We start from the raw sequence: 18,980 nt of genomic DNA on the forward strand, positions 1-18,980 counted from the left end.
GGCCAAGACATCCTGTTTCCAATCACCATATATAAGTGGGAAAGCTGGACAGGGAAAAAAGCTGAGAGGGAAAAAATAGATTAATTTGAAATGCGGTGCTGGAGAAGAGCTTTGTGGATATCCTGGACTGCCAGAAAGAGGAACAGGTGGGTCCTAGGTCAAATCAAACATAAACTATCTCTGGAGGCAAAAATGTTGAAACGGAGGCTGTTCTACTTGGGGGTGCATCAAGACATGACAGGATTCTCTGGAAAAGACAACAGTCCTGGGAAAGGTGGAAGGCAGCAGGAAAAGAGGAAGACCAAATACGAGATGGATTAAATCCTAAAGGAACCACAGACTTTTTGTTTGTAAACACTGAGGAAGGCTGTTGGAAACGGCATGTTGGAGATCACTCATTCATAGGGTTGGCTTAAGTTGGGGCAACTTGACGGCACATAACAACGGTTTTGTGGACTATGGCCTCTTTTGGAGGAGGGATAAGGGAAATGAGTATTTCCAAATCAAAGTCTGGAAAATTTGGTTGTTGTAGGATATCCTGCACACCACACCAGAACGCAGAGTTCTAACTTCTGTTCTCTGAAGATGCCGGCTGCAGAGATTGGCAAAACATTTGGAAGAAAAACCTCCAGAACACGGCCAAACAGCCCGAAAAACCTACAACAACCATCGGATCCCGCCCGTGAAAGCCGAGAATACTCTGGAAATTTTACTTTTTGGAGCTGTATCTCCTAGACACCCCCTCCACACACACATACATAGCCTTTGCTGGCTGGGGCATTCCAGGGATATAGTCCAAAAAGTAAACTTTCAAAGGTCTGTTGCAGAAGTTGTTAAAACTGCAACTTTCCCATCCTCTCTTAGCACTGGGCTTCACTACCCAAAGCTGATCTTTCTTTGAAGCTTTACTTTGCCATATTTACCTGTCTCTGGGCTGTTTCATCAGGTGCATAAAGTGGCAAAAAATGAGGATAACATCTTGTGTATCTGATGGGCCTTTGTCTATGAAAATTAAAAAGTTATGATCATAAAACTGCTGGTTAGGGCTTGTGATGGGTGTTGTCCAAAACATCTGCAGGATAAAAGCCTTACCTATACCTACAATAATATCATATATGTTAAGTTTTCAGTACTACAAGCATTTGTTATATTTGTGTCTGCTCAATCAGCCCAGTATAGCTATTTTTCAGGGAAATGGTTTGAAAAACCAGTTACTGGTGACGTGTGTGTGTGTGTGTGTGTGTTGTTGTAAGAGTGTCCCCTTCCAGTTTACTACCCCTGTTTTATCAACATCTAATTATCTGCCCTATATCCAGTTATTCCTGAGGGAAGAATCTCATAAATAAATAGGTTCCCATTCAGACAGCATATGTGTGCAAACTTAGCTACAGGTCCTGTTGAACTCATGGAAGTAATTTTTGAGTAGGTAAAAATTTGGATTACACCGTTTGTCTCAGGTGTCTCTAGCTCCTTTCTTACATCCTTCAGAGTTGAGGGGTTTTATATAGGCATACTCTATGTACTGTATGTCTTAACCCCACATAGAGTAACACAAAATCATTCTAGGCAATTCCTGGCTGAGTGGGAATGTGAACCCAGGTTTCATAGATTGAGATTTTAACATTAGGTTTCAGTTAAAATTCTCTCATAGTATAGCTGAAATGACATCTGTTTCTGAGAGCCACTTCTAGGCACAGTGGCTGCTTCTCTACTTGGCCCCAAGGGTGTGATTGAGAGTAGAAATTCCAATTATTTCTGTATCATATAGCCATCGAGTACATTACTGGATCTGTTGTTACTTTTACTATCCATCTGTAACTTAGAGTTTTGTTTTGTTTTCAAAGCTTGTAGTTTATGCTGATTAAGTACAACAATGTTACTTCTAGAAATTTGTGGTTTCCTATCTTTGCTCTCTCCCTTTTTTAACATAATAAATAGCTAGCTTCACACTTCTATCTAAACAGAATAATTTACTTTCTCTTTTCAAAAAACTCTCAATGTATTGTAACATTGAAGAAAAAAAGAAGTATCAAGAAACAGATATGCCAATTTTGAAAATGTTATCATGCATTAATTGCCATGTATTTGTAAAGTTTATGTATTGTTTTTCCTCCAGTATCGCAAGTTAGCATATGAGGACAGGAGTGTTTGCCAGGGGGACCAGTGGGGCACATGCCTCCATGTGAATTCCTAATTTAATTAAATAACTTTAATGTACAAAAAAAGACACATGCATCCAAAGCACATGCATGTTCTGTTTCATTGTGTTGGAACATTGTGAATCCAGGGTTCTTCTGTATGCCCACATTTTAAAAGCATTTATTCTACTAAGCATCTGCTCCTTAATAATCCAGACATCACATCCATATAGGAAAGCTGACCATATATAATTTTTTAATATCCTCAGTTTCAAAGCGATATTAAACTATTTCTTATAAAACATTTTATTTATAGGAGATACATCATAAAGGTTGTTCTAACTATCTCAATACTTCACTATTTCTATATAACAGTCTATATGGTGGTTAATTAAAATAAATAAAATAACAGACCATGTCTCCAGTCATTATAAGATATGCCTGTTTATCTTCCCCAAATGAGTTGTAACATGCCCAGGAAGTAAGATAGTGTACTAAGGCAGATGGATTATTTCTGGAAATTTCCCTACAGTTCAATCTGATTTGGGAGAGGGGAAGCAGCTCCAGAGCTGTTCAGGAAACCTGCAGTATTAACTTGTTATTTAGTTGTTAAGTCATGTCTGCCTCTTCATGACCCCATGGACCAGAGCACGCCAGGCCTTCCTGTCATCCACTGCCTCCCAGAGTTTGGTCAAATTCATGTTGACAGCTTCGATGACCCTGTCCAACCATCTCATCCTCTGTCGTCCCCTTCTCCTCTTGCCCTCACACTTTCCCAAATTTGTAGGCCTGCTTTTAAATAATGGTAGGGCAGGAAAACAGAGAGGACCCAGCTTCTTCTGTGATGCAATGTGAAAATCCAGATTTGTGAACTTGGAACTATACCAGCTATACGGACATTATTTTATGTTTTGTTTTGAAAATGGACACAATGCTGAAGCTTTATGCTGAAGATGGATACAAATCATACTACATACCAATTACATTTGTTAGCTGTATAGAGAATTACTGCTTGCTTTTGTTCCAAACATTGTTTTATTTTTTAAAATTAACATTCCAGTTGTTTTTTTCTTTTCCTTTTTCACTGCCCTTGTAACTAGGGTGGTTTCGTGCCCGTGTGTGTGTGTTTCATTGTCATCAGAAACTGAACCGACCCACTCTTCATTCTGTGATAAATATTGGAGAGTGAGTGGATTACATGGGCAAAACAGTTCCATCTGCACAGAAAGATAGCCAGTCTTTTCCCCGAGGTATAATATTCTGTGCGGTTTATATTACGAGCATCTTGAAAAATCATACTATAGGGCTTATTTTCAGGTTAGGTCTTTTTTTTTGGGGGGGGGACATAGTATATGTATATATATAGATATATATACTATGTGCAAGTCATGGGTCATGGTATAGAATCATAGAACTGTCGTAGGGTTGGAAGGGACCTTGGAGATCTTCTAGTCCAGTGGTTCTTAACCTTTGTTACTCGGATGCTTTTGAACTGCAACTCCCAGAAACCCCAGTCAGGACAGCTGGTGGTGAAGACTTCTGGGAGTTGCAGTCCAAAACTCCAGAGTAACCTAAGGTTAAGAACCAGTGTTCTAGTCCAACCCCCAGCCAAGGCAGGAGATCTCGTACCATCCCGGACAGATGGCTGTCCAATCTATTTTTTTTAAAACCTCCAGCAACGGGGCACCCACAACATCGGGAGGCAAGCTGTTCCACTACTTAAAAGATTCTCACCGTCAGGAAATTCCTCCTTATTTCCAGGCTGGATCTCCCTCTAACGAGTTTCCACCCATTTATTCTTATCCTACCCTCAGGTGAAATGGAGAATAAATCCATGCCCTCTTCCCTGTGGCAACCCTTCAGATATTGGAAGACTGCTATAGTGTCTTCCCTTGGTCTTCTCTTTGTTAAGTTAAATATACCCAGTTCTTAGCTTGCAGCTAATCAGAATTTAAATTAACTCTCCAATGTCTGTGCTTGTTTTTCAGTTTCAACTACTGACTGAGCTTTTTTTAGTCCTGGATTGGAATGAGACAACTGACCCCTCACATTTTCAATTAGAAATCAGATAGATTCAGACCTGGGCAAAGTGCGGCCCTCCAGATGTTGCTGAACTGCAAATCCCAACATTCCTCACTGTGTGGGCCAGGCCCAACTCTCCTCACTATTGGCTGCGTGGGCTAGGAATTATGGGAGTTGCAGTTCAACAACATCTGGAGGGCCACATTTTGCCCACCCCTGATAGGACCAAAAATGCTTAATAGTGGAGGGGAAATGGCAGAGCTTATGGCTTTTTAGAAAGAAGGCATAGCTAGTGATTAATGATAAAAGCAGAGAATCTTCTTAATATTACACTGTAGACTTCAGCTTGGTTTAATTCCTTAAATTACTGGCATTCTTCCCAATTACAGGTAATTAAATAAAAAAGGAAATTATAATTGTGGTAAGAAAATATAACACTGTGTTAGGATACATAAGTGCCATTACTGCTTCAATAATATGTCTAAGGAAAAATAATACTAAGGAAAATAATATTAAGGAAACTCTGCCCTCCTTTCAACATACAGTTAAGTTTTCAGGTTTTAGTGTCAAGAAAAAACAGTGTTCATCACAACAGCATTCAAGAAAGAATTGGGCAGAGACCTATTAGTCATTAAAAGACTTACTCAGGCTGTGATGCTATGCATCTTTACCTGGGTGTGATCTCTACCAAACACAGTGGGTCACATTTCTGAGTTAACAGGTATAGGATTACTGTGCTAAGAATGATTTTACACAGTCCATCTTCAGTTTTGAACTGAGGGTGTGACCACAGAGGCTCTCTTTTCCATGTTGTCTGATGTACATAAAAGAAGCATGCAAAGGCTGCTGGTGGTTGTGTCTACCAGTGCTGTTCAATTTGGTGGTTCGGCCTGTGTAAAACCAGTACAGCAATACTTACAGGAATGCAGCACACAGAAACATATGAAGTGACAAGATAGTCACTTAAGACGGATTACCTCCACCATTAAAGCTGGAAATAATGGTTTTCAACAGGTCTGTGCCCATAACATTTTCAAAATCTTTTAAATCCCTTGGTACCTTAGTGACACATTATACCATGAAGACCAAAGAAGTGTGAACTTCACTCCTTCCTCAATAGTATTTAGCAGCTTCCAGAATCCTATTCTTTCAGATCAAAGAGTTTCTAAGTAAACATAGTGTCCCTGCCTTGCCTATTTAAGACCTTTGTGCCTGTATATTTTCCCTCTGGAGCAAACACTGGCAATGGGATGAAGGTAGATTAGAGCTATGGCATCAGTCAAAGGGGAAATAATTAATTCTTTTCCTGAAAACTGCAGCCTTGATCCCAATCAAAAAGACTGCAGCTGCTTTATAAAACACTCTCTCTCTCTCTCTCTCTCTTCAGCTAGGAGATTAAACCACAGATCTCCAGGGTTATTTTGCCCTTGGAATGGTCTGTAGCTGCATGCAAACCACATAACTGCACACTATGCTCGTATCTTACTTAGCGCATGCTCAGTAAGATGGTGAACGGCCATATGGAGGAACAGAATACATGAAATTGCAGTTCTTTTTCATCCTTCTGCAAGTGCGCTCAGCTGGAATGTGGTCACAGAAGCAGATGTGAATTGTTCATCTGTAAAGCTAAGCCATTTTTCTTGTCTTTCACAAGAGCACTGCACATTAATGCAGGAAGTCATTACTTCTCTTTTATTTATTTCTCTTTGCTGGAGGGTAAAATTCTAGTCTGTACAATCTTTGAAGCATTTGATAGTTTGCTTTAATATTTTGGACTATATTCTATAGGAATTTATTTCTCTGCTATATAAAAAGCATATTTATTATTCCAAGAAACTGGAAAGCAAGCTTACCCACACTGAACTTCTGAAATTATTTTAAATAATTATTTGCCTGCACGATGGCTCTTGGCATGAGTTCTTCAAACTTCAATAATGTATGATTTTCTTTTGGAATGTATCATAATGACCTAAAGCCTTAAGCTATGTTAAAGAAAGGAACGTTTCCCCTGGTCTTCTCTCCTCCTTCCTGGACTGCAATGGTAAGCCACTGGGCTGAAGAAGTGGATAGAAACTCGCCTTTTCAGTGTATCCCCAGGTTCCAGTCTGAATGTGGATAGTTCCACTTAGCTGTTCCCCAAACCCACATCCCTTTCCACAATTATTCAGGGGGATCCACCAACCCTCCAGGAGCCTTGTGTAGCGTGAAAGGGGAAGACAGGTGGCTGTAGTTGAGGGACCAAGAAATTGCAATAATTTCCTAATTATTAATAAATAAACTAACTTGTCCCAGGATTTACTTGCATATATTGGATCATTTGTATTTCAGAAGATTTTTAATTAAGAACCAATATCTTGTTTCCCTACCACGTGCTTCTAACTCACTCTGATTCATCCACTTCCATATATGGAAGGTTTTCCTCATTTCTTCAGTAACGGTTAGTGGTATTATGGGTTGCATGGAGAGTTATTACACAAGTTCATGGAAAAGCCAGGCACCAGAACACTAGCCTAGGCAGTATCTTTCCTCTTTTTTTCTAAGATAAAATTAAGATAAAATAGGTATAACTTTTTTGAATAACTTTGAGATGCAGCAACATCTGGTCTCTGAAAACCCAGTTGACATCTGTGACGGACAGCCCACACGTCACTCCTATCAGTCATTTAGAGCTCTAGTGCAGGAGCCTATGACAAGATAGGAGGGGCGGAGTCAAGAGAACTGGGAGTGCCAGAGAGGCAGTGAGAGAGAGACAGAGAGTGAGTTAGGGAAAAGATGGTGAAGTGTTTAGACACTTAGAGAGAAGACTGTCTTCTAAGATATTGGACAGTTGGTTCATTACAGAATATTAAGCAGTTAAAAGGAATTAGAAGTACATAGACAGAGAACATATTTTTATTTATTAAGTAAAATAAATATATTGAGACCTTGATTAAAGTAACTGAATACAAGCAAGCTTATAAGTAATGAAATACACATTTATTGAATGAAAGATAATAGAACATCCATGATTTTACATCTGTGATTCACTTATTTATCCTTAAACAAGCCTGGTTTTGTTTGGCAACAAGAGTGTGAGACTCATAATTGCTAGAGTGAGGATAATATCCTCTGGTGGCAATGAATAAAAGGGTAAAGAACAGGTTGTGTCCAAAGGTGACCTTGTGTGAGAGGCAAAACACACAGGGGTCACTGGGGGTATGCGACAACATCCATCTGGCTGATCAAGAATGTCTGCTATGGCCAGGTCTTACCTTAGAAGGAGTAACAACCATACGCAGCTAGAAGGCTGGGAGGAGTGGTGGTAACTCCTAATTTTTGGGTCTTCATTCAACAAAGTTTGGAAAAGTTATTTTTGGGGACTATAATTCTTGGGATCCAACAGTCAGCATGGTCAGTGGCCCTGCTGGATGCAAGATTCTAAGAGTTACAGCAATACTTACAAATTAATTTCCCCAAGCTATGGGTTTTTACTGCTGTCCAGATCAGACAACTCTCCTGAGTGTTAGAAGGCCGGCAATAACATACCGGTAAATCTTGAAACAGTTGTGTAGCCTATCTCCCCTTCATCCAGGTTTCTCAAAACAGAAAACTATTTCTATTTTATGATAATCCATCACATTTACAGAAGAGTCCTAGAGCTGTTTCTTGGAAAATAAACCTCACTGCACTGAATGGGACTTACATTCGAGAAAAGTTTGTCTGAGATTGCATGATCCTCCTCTCAATTATTCTTTTGACTCTCTTATTTTCCCAAATATTCTCCTTCCTTGGCTTATAAATGCTGCTCTTGCATCATACTATTCAGACTCTGTACTATTAAATGTAATTAGCCAGGGATACAGTTCGACTTGAAACGCCATCAGAATTAATTTGTTTTTACTATGTTAATACGCTAGCATGTTCGATATTGCCATGTCACTGCTGTCATTTTATATTTGTTCTTCATTTTTGTTAATTATGAAATGTTGTTCAATTGTATACCCTAAAGGGCATAATATTTTTTTTCTGTTCCTCTTTCATTGCTATCTTCAGGAAGATCCCATATCAAATTTCTCTCTCCCATCTTCAGCGAGCAGTTATGAAAAAATCATATAATGTCAACCTTTTAATTCATAAGAGATTTGTTACACAAATTCCAACATAACAAAAATCCATAGGAAAATAAATTTTTATTACTGCAACGTATCCTCTCTCCCAAAAGGAACATATCTGAACAAATCTTCAGGGTAGGCCTGCAAAAGTTAAATGTACAGTATTCCCAGCAGTTAGGTAAGTGAACCTATTTTGATGACTTTTTGGAAGTACCAAACAATGTACAAATGCATATGACAAAGATAATGTGGTGTCTTCACCTTATGTATAGCTTGGGAAATAAACAATGTCTACTGTCCCCTTCACAAATCCCCTGTACTGATTACATTATGTGTGTAGGAGGACAGCAGGGCTGGGCTAGGTAGTCCTACCCCAAAACCTCTACCTTGTTTCCCCTCCCTATCTGTTTGATGGTCCAAATGGAGTGCCCACATGTATACAGCTATACGCGCAACCTCCATATTATTAGGAGCCCTCCTATGGTAAAAGTCCAAAGGGGAATCTGAAGCTTTTCTTCACATTTAAATACATACGGGACATCTCTATGCAATTAAGGCTTGGTTTATAAATGCAATAAAACTCCTCCATACAGAAATCAGCTGCTGATCCGTGCTTTGCTTTCAAAAATTCCACTATTTGAAATAAGAGGATATAGTGTTGGCTGATAACCAAAACAGTGGGGCTGTTTGGCTGAGGCTCTTGCAAGCAGCTGGTTTCAAGAGGTCAACTGAAGGCAATGGTGAGCAAACAGAAATATGTAGTGACAATAGTATGTTCTGCAAACTACACATGCTCTCCTCTGTGTTTCTGGAACAAAATCAAGAGCTAACATGGCTGCTCTATGAGCATCTGCACTGTGCCAATGAACCCGCTGCTTTTGCGGAGGCTGAGGTGAAAAGCGGTGCTGGCTTTGAGACAGCAATGCTTCAAAAAGGCTTCAAACGGGGTTTTGCTTTTTTGCCAAATCAAGGATGTGGAATAAAATGGATGCAGAATCAAGGACGTGGAATAACATGAAAGGGTGCCTCCTTCTTTCCCTTTCATTCCTTTCTCGTTATGCATAACTCTGGCTTTCTCCTCAGTTCTTTTGGTCCTGTAATCTACTGTGACAAACCATTGGCCCTTAGGATAATGCCCACCTGTCTGTTGACATCTTCCCCAGTGAGTGACTTGAAAGGGACCGAAAGATAATAAAAATGTCTGATATGAAGGACAGTTAGAAGTCATGAACTACCCTTGTCAGGTCTGCTCAATCTTCATATGAGGATGAAGGTAGAGACTCTGCTTGAGCAAAGAATTCCTTTATTGAATGGGAGGTCTTTCCAAGGAAACACAAAGAAAAAAAATGTCTCACAGCATTATGAAACAAAAGGGTGCAGGACAAGTATGGGCTTCTGACAAAGTCACGATTCTATCAAATTAAAGACTTTGCTTTGTCAGTGTTTTCAATACAAACACATTGCGTGGGCATTTAATTTGATAACAGAATATGACAAAATCATGATAAAATACAACCACTACAGCTGCCCTAATAAGCGTTTTTACATTTTCTTCACATTTGTATATAAATACAGTGGACCCTCGACTTACAGACGGCTCGACTTACAGACTTCTCTGGCTGCAAAATTTAGATTCAACTTGCAGCCAGAGAATCGACTTACAGACCAGAAAAAAAATGGAATAAAAATAGAATAAAAACCACTGGTTATGGGATTAATCGGTTTTCAATGCATTGTAGGTCAATGGAGATTTGACTTACAGACTTTTTGATTTGCAGCCACCGTTCCAATACGGATTAATTCCTTAAGTAGAGGGTCCACTGTACATGAAATGGCAGGCAAGCTTTCAAAAGCTCCACGTCTCTTTAGCAGCCAAAATGCTACCAAAACAAACCAAAAATGGAGGAAGAACAGGAAAGCAACCAAGAAATACAATAGAAAATGTTGACTTGACCTTGAAGTTACAAAATCTGCATTGTCAGTCTTAAAACAGAGTAGATAGAGAACAACACTTAAATGGATTACGTTTTGATAAATGTCCTGCAGATTTCAGGCCCTATCTAGGATTATTTGGACAAGCTAATATAACAGCTAATTGTCCCCTTTCTAAAAAGAAAAAATAATAATTTTATATTAATTATATTCAACTTGTTATTCCCAGATGCTTTTCCCAGTGTAGGAGTAAAGTGAGAGAGAAACATGGTTACTGTCCCAAGATCCATGGAGGGTAGGTTGGATAAAAATATGAAACAACTTCTTTGTTAATGGTGAGTATGAATTGTTTAGATTTCCTTGTAGAATCTGTATGGAAAGCACCAGGTTCTCACATTTGTTTATAATATGCAGGCAAAAGCCATGCACCCTTTACAAATACTGTATTGTCTTTTTAAAATACAGTACATAAACATTGGCATGCAGTTATTTTGTCCTCTGTAGCTTTTACTGGATGAAAGTGATGCTGCACAGTCACAAAAGTATTTCATAATGTTTTAAAATTCACATTGTTTTGGATCATGATAACTTCCATTACTCTTTCCCTGGATGCTCCTATTGTTAAATAATTTCACTATTAGAACAGGTATGGGGAAATTACGGCTTTCTAGATGTTTGGACTACAAGTTACAGAATGCCTGCACAGCATGGGCCAGTGTTAAGGATATATAGAAATTGTAACCTAAAACCTCAGGAGAGTCAAAGTCACTCCTGAACGAAATAATTATAATCATGTGGTAGTTGGGCTAAGGAGCCATGCCATTTAAGAACTGCCAAGATCTGCTAAAAGCTTGTTCCCCCCCCCCCGAACTCCCAAAACAATTAGAGGAAAGCTGCATGGGTGAGCATAGAGAATGTGTATCCCAGCTGGCCATAAGACGTTGGGAGGTCTGTGATATATCATTTACCTGTGAGTTCCAATGGAACCCTGCTGTCATCGGGTTCAATTTCAATTTTTGACAACTCATTTTGCGCGGGAAATATCACAGGAGACGTCTTCTTAACTCTAACATCTTTATCTTTATTATTTACATGATGATCAGCATTATTAATAATTGGGTTAAAAATACTTAACTCAGGCAACATGCCATTACTGTCCATTACACATTCCCGCCCAAAGTCTGTTGAACTCACAGGGGTGCTGGGCCAAACTTATCTGCGTCGGTAGGTTTCAGAAGGGGTGTGCTCCTCACTGCACAAATGGTGCTGCAGCATGGGTGCCGAGCCCAGTCTCCCTCAGGAGGGGGAGTGTTGTATCAGGAATCTGATATCGGGAATCTGTATCGTGAATCGCCTGTCGTCCTCTCCCTTTATTCTTGGGAAACACTATCACAGACCGCTCTAGGGTCTCATGCCTCACTTCGCCCAATTCCTTAGGGGTAGGGTCTGGAAGCAATCCCCCCAACTTCAGATTAGGAAAGTCTCTTAATAATTCCTGGGTCTTTACCCTCTCATATTCCCTCAGCCTTTCCAGTTCTCTCTTACATTTCCACAACTCTAATTCAACCTTGAACCGTCGCACTCCCTGGCTACTTATACCCCCTTTCCCAAACTGACAACTCTTGCTCCTCGCCTTTCTAGTTCCCGCGCTCCTCCACCAAACATATTTCAAATTTCCCGCTTCGCTTTGCTCTCGCCCCCTCCTTGGTCAAGTTCTCCTTTGAGTCTGTCTTCTCCTTTGAGTCTGTCTCTACACCAGCCTTTCTGGCTTCCTTCCTCCCTCTCCCCCCTCTGTCTCGTGGGACGGCACACTCTCCTCTGGACCGCCTTCACACCTGCAAGCCATTGTTTGGTTGTTGCAAGCACTTAAATAACCGTTGCCATCAGCAAAACTTCCATACATTAATATGCAGGATGAAAAAGAGTGAATTCTGTAATAATTAAATTATCATATTCACATATGACTCTGATGACAAAAGAGTTCTGTGTCAAATGAAGACATTTACTATAACATGGGTTTTCATGGACTCTAGCCCACTTCCTCAGATGCAGAGTTTTATTTTGGTTATACTGTATACTCAAAACAATGAAGTAAAAGGAGAATTAAATGCAGAAAAGATTGACACTGATGCTGATGATATGATTAGTACGTCCATTTACAAAACTGATACTGAATCCTTCTGGCACTATGTAAACCAGTGAACATGTAAAGGCCAGGATCCTTGTACTGATTTATGCATAAGGAAGTTAAACTTGATCACTCAGTATGGTTAATTATTGCTAACCAATGAAAAGCCAGTCACATTACTAGTCATGTAAATCTTGTGCAACCAAGAACACTGCTCATAATGCAATCAGTGCCCTGTTAGGCAACAAAAATTCACAGCAGTGGGTCATGCAGTTTAACTGCATGTATGCATAGATCACCAACACATTTTTCACCTCTGTGTAATAAGAATTCCTTAGCTTGAGTTAAATCTCTGATGACAAACTTCCTACTGAGTTGAAACTCTGCTGTTTCTGTCCTTTCTTTGAAGCTTGCTTTGTTCCTCAGTCCCTACTTTGAGATCAGTGACAGTGTCTCTCAATATTTTTTTCTATTTTTAAAACTGTGTCTGGTTATTATTTTGCACAGAGATTGGCCTGTCTGCCCCATGCTGAATGCAGAATAACATTACTGATAGAAGACCAAGTACCTCATATTGGAAGATGGAGAAGTGAATGATCTGTTAACCCATGCACTCCTTTCATCCCCACAGCTGTTGCTTTCAATGCCTGCACCAAACAAATCGTAACAGAGCAGGAAAACGTGATGGATAGTTTGCTAGGAGCAGGGCCTTTGTGGTAATGGCACCAAACACTGTGGAATGGGCTTCACAATGACGTTTGCCAGGACCAGATGGCATGCCAAGCCTTAGGCACCCAGGACCTGCAGTACCTTCTTGGCTCTCTTGGTTTTTAGCTTCACTCTGCTATTTGCTGGATCTCTGTCAGTGCTTTGTATTTGTTGATGTTAAAGATATGATAGTTTGAATAACGTTACAAATACAGTACAAGATAAGATATTCATTTATAAAATATCCAAAAGCTTTAAAAAAATCTACAGGCTTAATTAAACTTCACAGCGTTCCTGCTGAAGTCAAAAAGAGTTGGGCTGATTAGCAAACCAGAGGTTTATAATTTTCAACTTTTATAGACATTGCTATCATATGCATGCGTGCAACCATTTACCCTTATTCTTTGTATCTATTAATGATAATGATGCATGCCACCTGCCACACTTCATCACCTTGAGAAATAATTGTAAAAAACGCTGGAAATTTTTATCTATGACCAGGTATCATTTTACAAGATATCTATGAAAAAAGACAGAGAAGGAAAGACATTTAGAAGTTTCTTGATAGTGCAATCTACTGCAGCCCTGTGCAGCAGCAATGCACAGGACAAGAAACATACGAAATCTGCCTCACCTTGGAATTCTTACTAACCATCTCAGGTAACCTGCATCCCTTAACAATGAGTGACTGCAGTAGACTGCAGTAGTCAGATACACTGCACTTATGACATCATGCGATGCAGCTGCCATGCATCTATCAGAAACCAAGCTACAAATCCATAATGTAAACTGTATCATCAGCCATTTTTAATGCAGCACTATGGTAACAGACCAGGACTGGGAGGAAATATCAAGTTGAGAAACTGCTAAGTATTTAAGAGTGCAAGTCTACTCATATTTTCAACTGCGTTGATATTCAGTTTGATGCTGTAACTTTAAATACATGTACAAGGGAATGAGCCATAATGTTGCCATGGTATGTTTGAGTAAGCATGCATATATACCTGTGCTGTAAAGTTGCAATCCCACACATACTAACTTGGAAGTAAGATCCATTACTGGAATTTAGAAACATGGGAGTAGCTTTTAAGCAAACATGCACAGGATTGCACTGAAATACTGGTGTTGTCCTGTTATATAAAAACATGCTAATCTGGGTGAAAACAAAACTTCAGGAGAGTAAAGTGTTAAACCATAAAATATTTTAAATTCCATCTAACACTTTAATCCCCAAGTAGGTGGCAGTCACATCTCATGCTATTTCCTTATCTATTCTGATAACTCAAGAATTCTGTTTCAATTCAATTCAATTCAATAACCTTTATTGGCATAGAAAAATTAAAAGCACATAAATATTATTATTATTAATTTTATTTATAGTTAATAATAATAATAATAATAATAATAATAATAATAATAATAATAATAATAATAATAATAATAATAATAATAATAATAATAATAATAATAATAATAATAATAATAATAATAGAGATAAACATTATAGTTACACGACTAGAAATGTAACAAGAGACACAACAGGGGGTACTTGGGATAGTCTGGTTAATTTTTAAAGACCTGGGCGGAAAGAACCTTTGCAAGAAACTCTGGCTACTAGGGCCCTTGTTTCTTGTGAGTAATCATAAAGGAGGAAACCTGTGAGAAGCTGGGGAGGGCGGGAAAGTCTGAAATGATTGGGCCTAAGATACAAGCACGAATATCTTTGAACTCAGGACACAAACAAAGAATGTGTGTGACTGAATTGAATTGTGTTGCAAATGTGTGTTTAGCACTGACACACACGCATTTGGTCTTTGCCAATCTGATAAAAATGAAACGAAGATTACTCTTGGATTAACACCATTCAGTAGGCTTGATGATTACTAAAGAGTTAAAAATATTGTTCTGTGGACATGTGACTATGAAGTCAGTAAAAATACTGTATCAGGAAAGCTCAAGTGTGTCATATATATTTTATCACACTCAATCCATTCAGCTTCTACAGTGGTTGCAGTGGCAGCTTCTGGAACACAGCAAGCTCCAGTTTACTGGAGGATGACAATGTTAGACTAGGTTCCTGTGCAACATGTCTGATGTCACTGAAGCATCAGACAGCACTCATAAACCTCCTTGTAATTATCAGTGGTTAAATATAAAACATATACTTCCTATGCATAACTGAAAATTATATGAAAATTCTACAGCATATTCCATGTGGGGCGTTTGGGAGCATCTCTTTTGCCTTCAATAACGGGCTGATGCAAAGTGGGAGGAAAAGAAACAAGGGAGGCTACCAAGCATCCTGGGCATCGCGTACCATCATCTGTCCTACATAAAAGCTGGCGATGCCCTGCTTTTGCTTTGGCACATTAAGCCTGGAGGCCAAATCCTGGTGGTGGCAAGTATGATCACAAGCACAAAAATGTAGGCAACCGCTTGGACTAGTCTCTTCTGCTTGACGTCAGTTCACACCGATTCTGGGGCCAACGGTATACTGTATAACCTTACCCACAACTGCACCGAAGTGGCAATGATCGCAGTCAGGTTTACTTCCGAGTAAACATGAACTAGAGTGTAGTGATTGCAAACAAGTTGACGTGGCCCTTTCGTGTTTTTTTTTTTATTTGAACTCCTCTCACGCGTGTTTACTCAGAGATGGGTTCCATGGACCCAAAGGGGGCTTACTCGCCGGCAAAAGAGCACAGCAAGATTGCAATGTAAACCAGCCCCATCTCCCGGAGCACTTGATCTCTCCTGAGCGAGGAGGAGGGCTCTCTTCTCGACACGTGCAACCCTCCCCCCCCCGGAGCGCGGAGGGAGGGGGGCTTGCGGGGAGGCAAGTGTGACGTCCCTTCCCCAAATCACGACACACACCAGGAGGGGAAGCGGAGGAAGGGGAGGGGAGAGAGAGAGAAGCAAGGAAAGGGGCGCCGCGCCAGTTTCCGCTTCTCTTTGCCGCCGCCTCCTCCACCGAAGCTGCAAGATCGGCTGGAGGGGAGGCCGGATCCTTAATCCGCGAGGAAGGGAAGCGCACTTTGGGAAGGCGGCGGATGGCGGTGGTGAGCACGATGACACGCCCGGCGCCTCCCTCAGCCTCAGCGGCCGCTACCGAGAAGACCGGCCGGGCTGGGCTTGGCGGCGATGCTGTTCCTGCCGCTGCCTCCTCCTGCTCCGCACCGGGCCCCGATCCTCCGTCCTGCGCAAGAGGGCAGCTTCCCTTGGCTTCCTGATCGCCGCTCGCTCGCACCTGCACACAGCCATTTTTTTTCACTCTGCAGCTCATGATGTCATCAAGCACCGGGGAGGCGACCCCCCCTCCCCAAAAGCCCCACCAGCCCCTTCCTGCCTGAGCCGGCAGCAGCCGAGGAGCAGCAGCGCCCGCCGCAAACTTAGCGAGTCCACATACCACCCCCCCTCTTCTTTTCTTTCCCGCCCTTCTCCATCCACCTCGCTTTCCTGATGGGCAGCAGCAGCCATCGCCTCCTCCGTACTGTAGTCGCCCCATTCTGGCTGCAGGGCATCGCTGGCATGCCAGAGTTGGAGGCGCGCAGCAGCGGCGGCGGCGGCAAGACCGGGTTTCTGCCCTGCAGAACCAGCGCCGGCGGGGTGCCCTCTCCTCCCTGTCTCCGGGCAGGACGGCAGCTTAGCGGCTGCTGATCCTTCCGCCCTCGCTCGGTCCGTCCGTCCAATCTCTCTCTCTCTCTCTCTCTCTCATTGCGCGTGCAAAGGAAGGGGGGGGAACCGCCAGAGGGGGAGAAATCCCTGCTTTCAGGGCGAGTGCCGCCTTCCCGTCTGCTGAGTCATGGATTGAGGGTCTGCCTCGCTCTCACACGCGCAGACGTACACGCGCGCCCACACACACACACCGCGGAAATCACTGACACGTCTCCAGACCGTGCCTGCTGCAGCCATTGGGAATCCTTACCCTCGGGCCACCAGGACCAAGGACGGATCATGCTCCTCCTCCTCTTCCAGCCGCCCGCATAGGCAAGCCGCCGCTGCCGCCGCCTTCTCGGGAGGCAGCCGCCTGCCCTCCTGCAGGCTCTCACTCCACAGCATCCCTTCTTGCTCACCCCCAGCCCCCAAGCCCGCTTCGGCGGCCCGGAAGAGACACCCGTGTCACAGACACACTCACACGCATTCCCAGGCACCCCTCTCTCTCTCACACACACACAAATCTCCGCTTGAGCCATGATCGCCGCCGCTTTCCTCGTTCTGCTGCGCCCTTACAGCATCCAGTGTGCCCTCTTCCTCCTCCTGCTGCTGCTGGGGACGATTGCCACGATCCTCTTCTTCTGCTGCTGGCACCGCAAGCTCCAGAAAGGGAGGCATCCCATCAAATCCGTCTTTTCGGGCCGCTCAAGGAGCCGAGGTAAAAAAAAAGAGGCGCAAAAGCCTGCTCTCCCTTTGCCAAAAGGGACCGGGTCGGAGGAGGAACGAGGAGGCTGCCCGGGAGGTGGGGAGGCTGAAAGGAAATCCCCCCCCCGCTGGGGTGCCCAGGCTGCGAGGGGTGCGGGCATCCGCCGTAGATGGTGCTGGCTGATGATGGGCAGGCTTGCTTTGGGGGGGCCCCCTCTCCGAAGCCCCGACTGCGACAGCTGGGTCTCCACCCCATCCCCTCAGGAAAGCTCCCGCCGATAGCTGGGACCCCCACCCCCTTCACCCCCCCCACCCCACCCCCGCCGTGGTTGTTCAACTACAGCAGAACTTTCCCATCAACTTCTACGTGGGGAATTAAAGATACGTATTCGGTGGCAGGGATCGCCTTCAGAGGGGGCTATATGGGTGATGATGGTTGTTCCTCCCCCCCCCCGGAGGGTCGGAGGAAACACCGTTCCAACTGTTCTCTCAAACTTAAATGACTTGACTTTGAAATGGAGACAGAAACAGTCCTGTCTTTTTCCTTCTTCCCCTTTCCTTTCTAGATGCTGTCATGAGAACCCATCACTTTCGTTCCGAGGTAATTTATTTAGCACGCAATCTCAAGGTCAGAACAAGTTTTCTTACCACAATACAAATAACTGAGACTATTATTCTTTAAGAGCACTTAACCCTCATTTTAAAAAAAGTTTTGCATGGAACCTTATGATCTGAATAATCTATTTCACTTAAATGGCTACTTATCCTAATACCTAATGTCCTAATACCTATGTTAGCATGTAATATCTGCCCTAATATCCTAGTATCTGACATTGCTTTCTTGTCAATTAAGGTGTTAATGCTTCTTTTCTTTGGCTGAAATCTAGTAGGAAGTCACATCTAGAGTAGGCCCATTGAATGAATAGAATTTATGGAAGAGTTGACTCACCAAATCCCCACCGATTCAACACATTTAGTCTAATTGCAACTCACTACAGGCTTTCACTTAATTTTACATGGTACAGTAGTTAAGTAGACAAAACTATTAATTAAGGTAGTGTAAAAGCAAATGTACTGGCATCAGATGTGTACTTAACTTAGCTTTTACTTGTGTTAATAATCCCTGATTATTGGATGTGTTTTGGTAGCCTACAGCTCGATGTTGCAAACTTCACATAAAATGCAAGGAAAAAGGAGGGCTGCAAAATATTTGGGAACTGTCACGCAGCCGTCTATAAGAGGGCTGACATCATTTCCAGTTTGAGCTGTCATTGTTCTAGAACTATAGACTTAAGGGCATCTAAGCCTTCCATTACCATCCACATTTAAGACCTTTTTTTGTGGCCTGCTATCATAATGTTACTAATGCTGACAAATAATAATAAAAAAGACAGTCAGACATTTATACAAACAAAGCACATCTAATCTTTTCCCAACAACTCAAGGTTATTTGGTGCTTCTGGCACTTAATTTTTTCCCCACAGAACTGATTTTTTCTTGCATTTGTACATTAAGATGAACGCTCTTTCAAAGCAATTTGCTGGGGGGACATCTTTGTAGAGCTACCCCTTTTCTTACATATTAATGTTCAAGGACAATTGA

At 41.9% G+C, this 18,980-nt stretch overlaps 1 protein-coding gene across 6 annotated transcripts in view; it reads left to right on the forward strand.

The window, feature by feature from the left end:
• The first annotated feature begins 17,031 nt into the window (after window positions 1–17,031).
• DST (dystonin) overlaps window positions 17,032–18,980 on the forward strand; it is a 397,214-nt gene continuing 395,265 nt past the window's right edge. For 4 of the 6 annotated variants that reach the window (XM_073000283.2, XM_073000284.2, XM_020781806.3 and 1 more), the window contains exons 1-2: window positions 17,032–17,391; window positions 17,945–17,979. In XM_073000283.2, coding sequence (XP_072856384.2) covers window positions 17,211–17,391; window positions 17,945–17,979 — 216 coding nt within the window. In that variant the 5' untranslated portion in view covers window positions 17,032–17,210. Of the gene's footprint in view, window positions 17,392–17,944; window positions 18,007–18,980 lie in introns of all 6 variants that reach the window. The other 2 variants (XM_073000291.2, XM_073000297.2) reach the window with 1 other exon arrangement.

This window comes from Pogona vitticeps, chromosome 1 (assembly GCF_051106095.1).
Source record: "Pogona vitticeps strain Pit_001003342236 chromosome 1, PviZW2.1, whole genome shotgun sequence".
Lineage (NCBI taxonomy): Eukaryota > Metazoa > Chordata > Lepidosauria > Squamata > Agamidae > Pogona > Pogona vitticeps.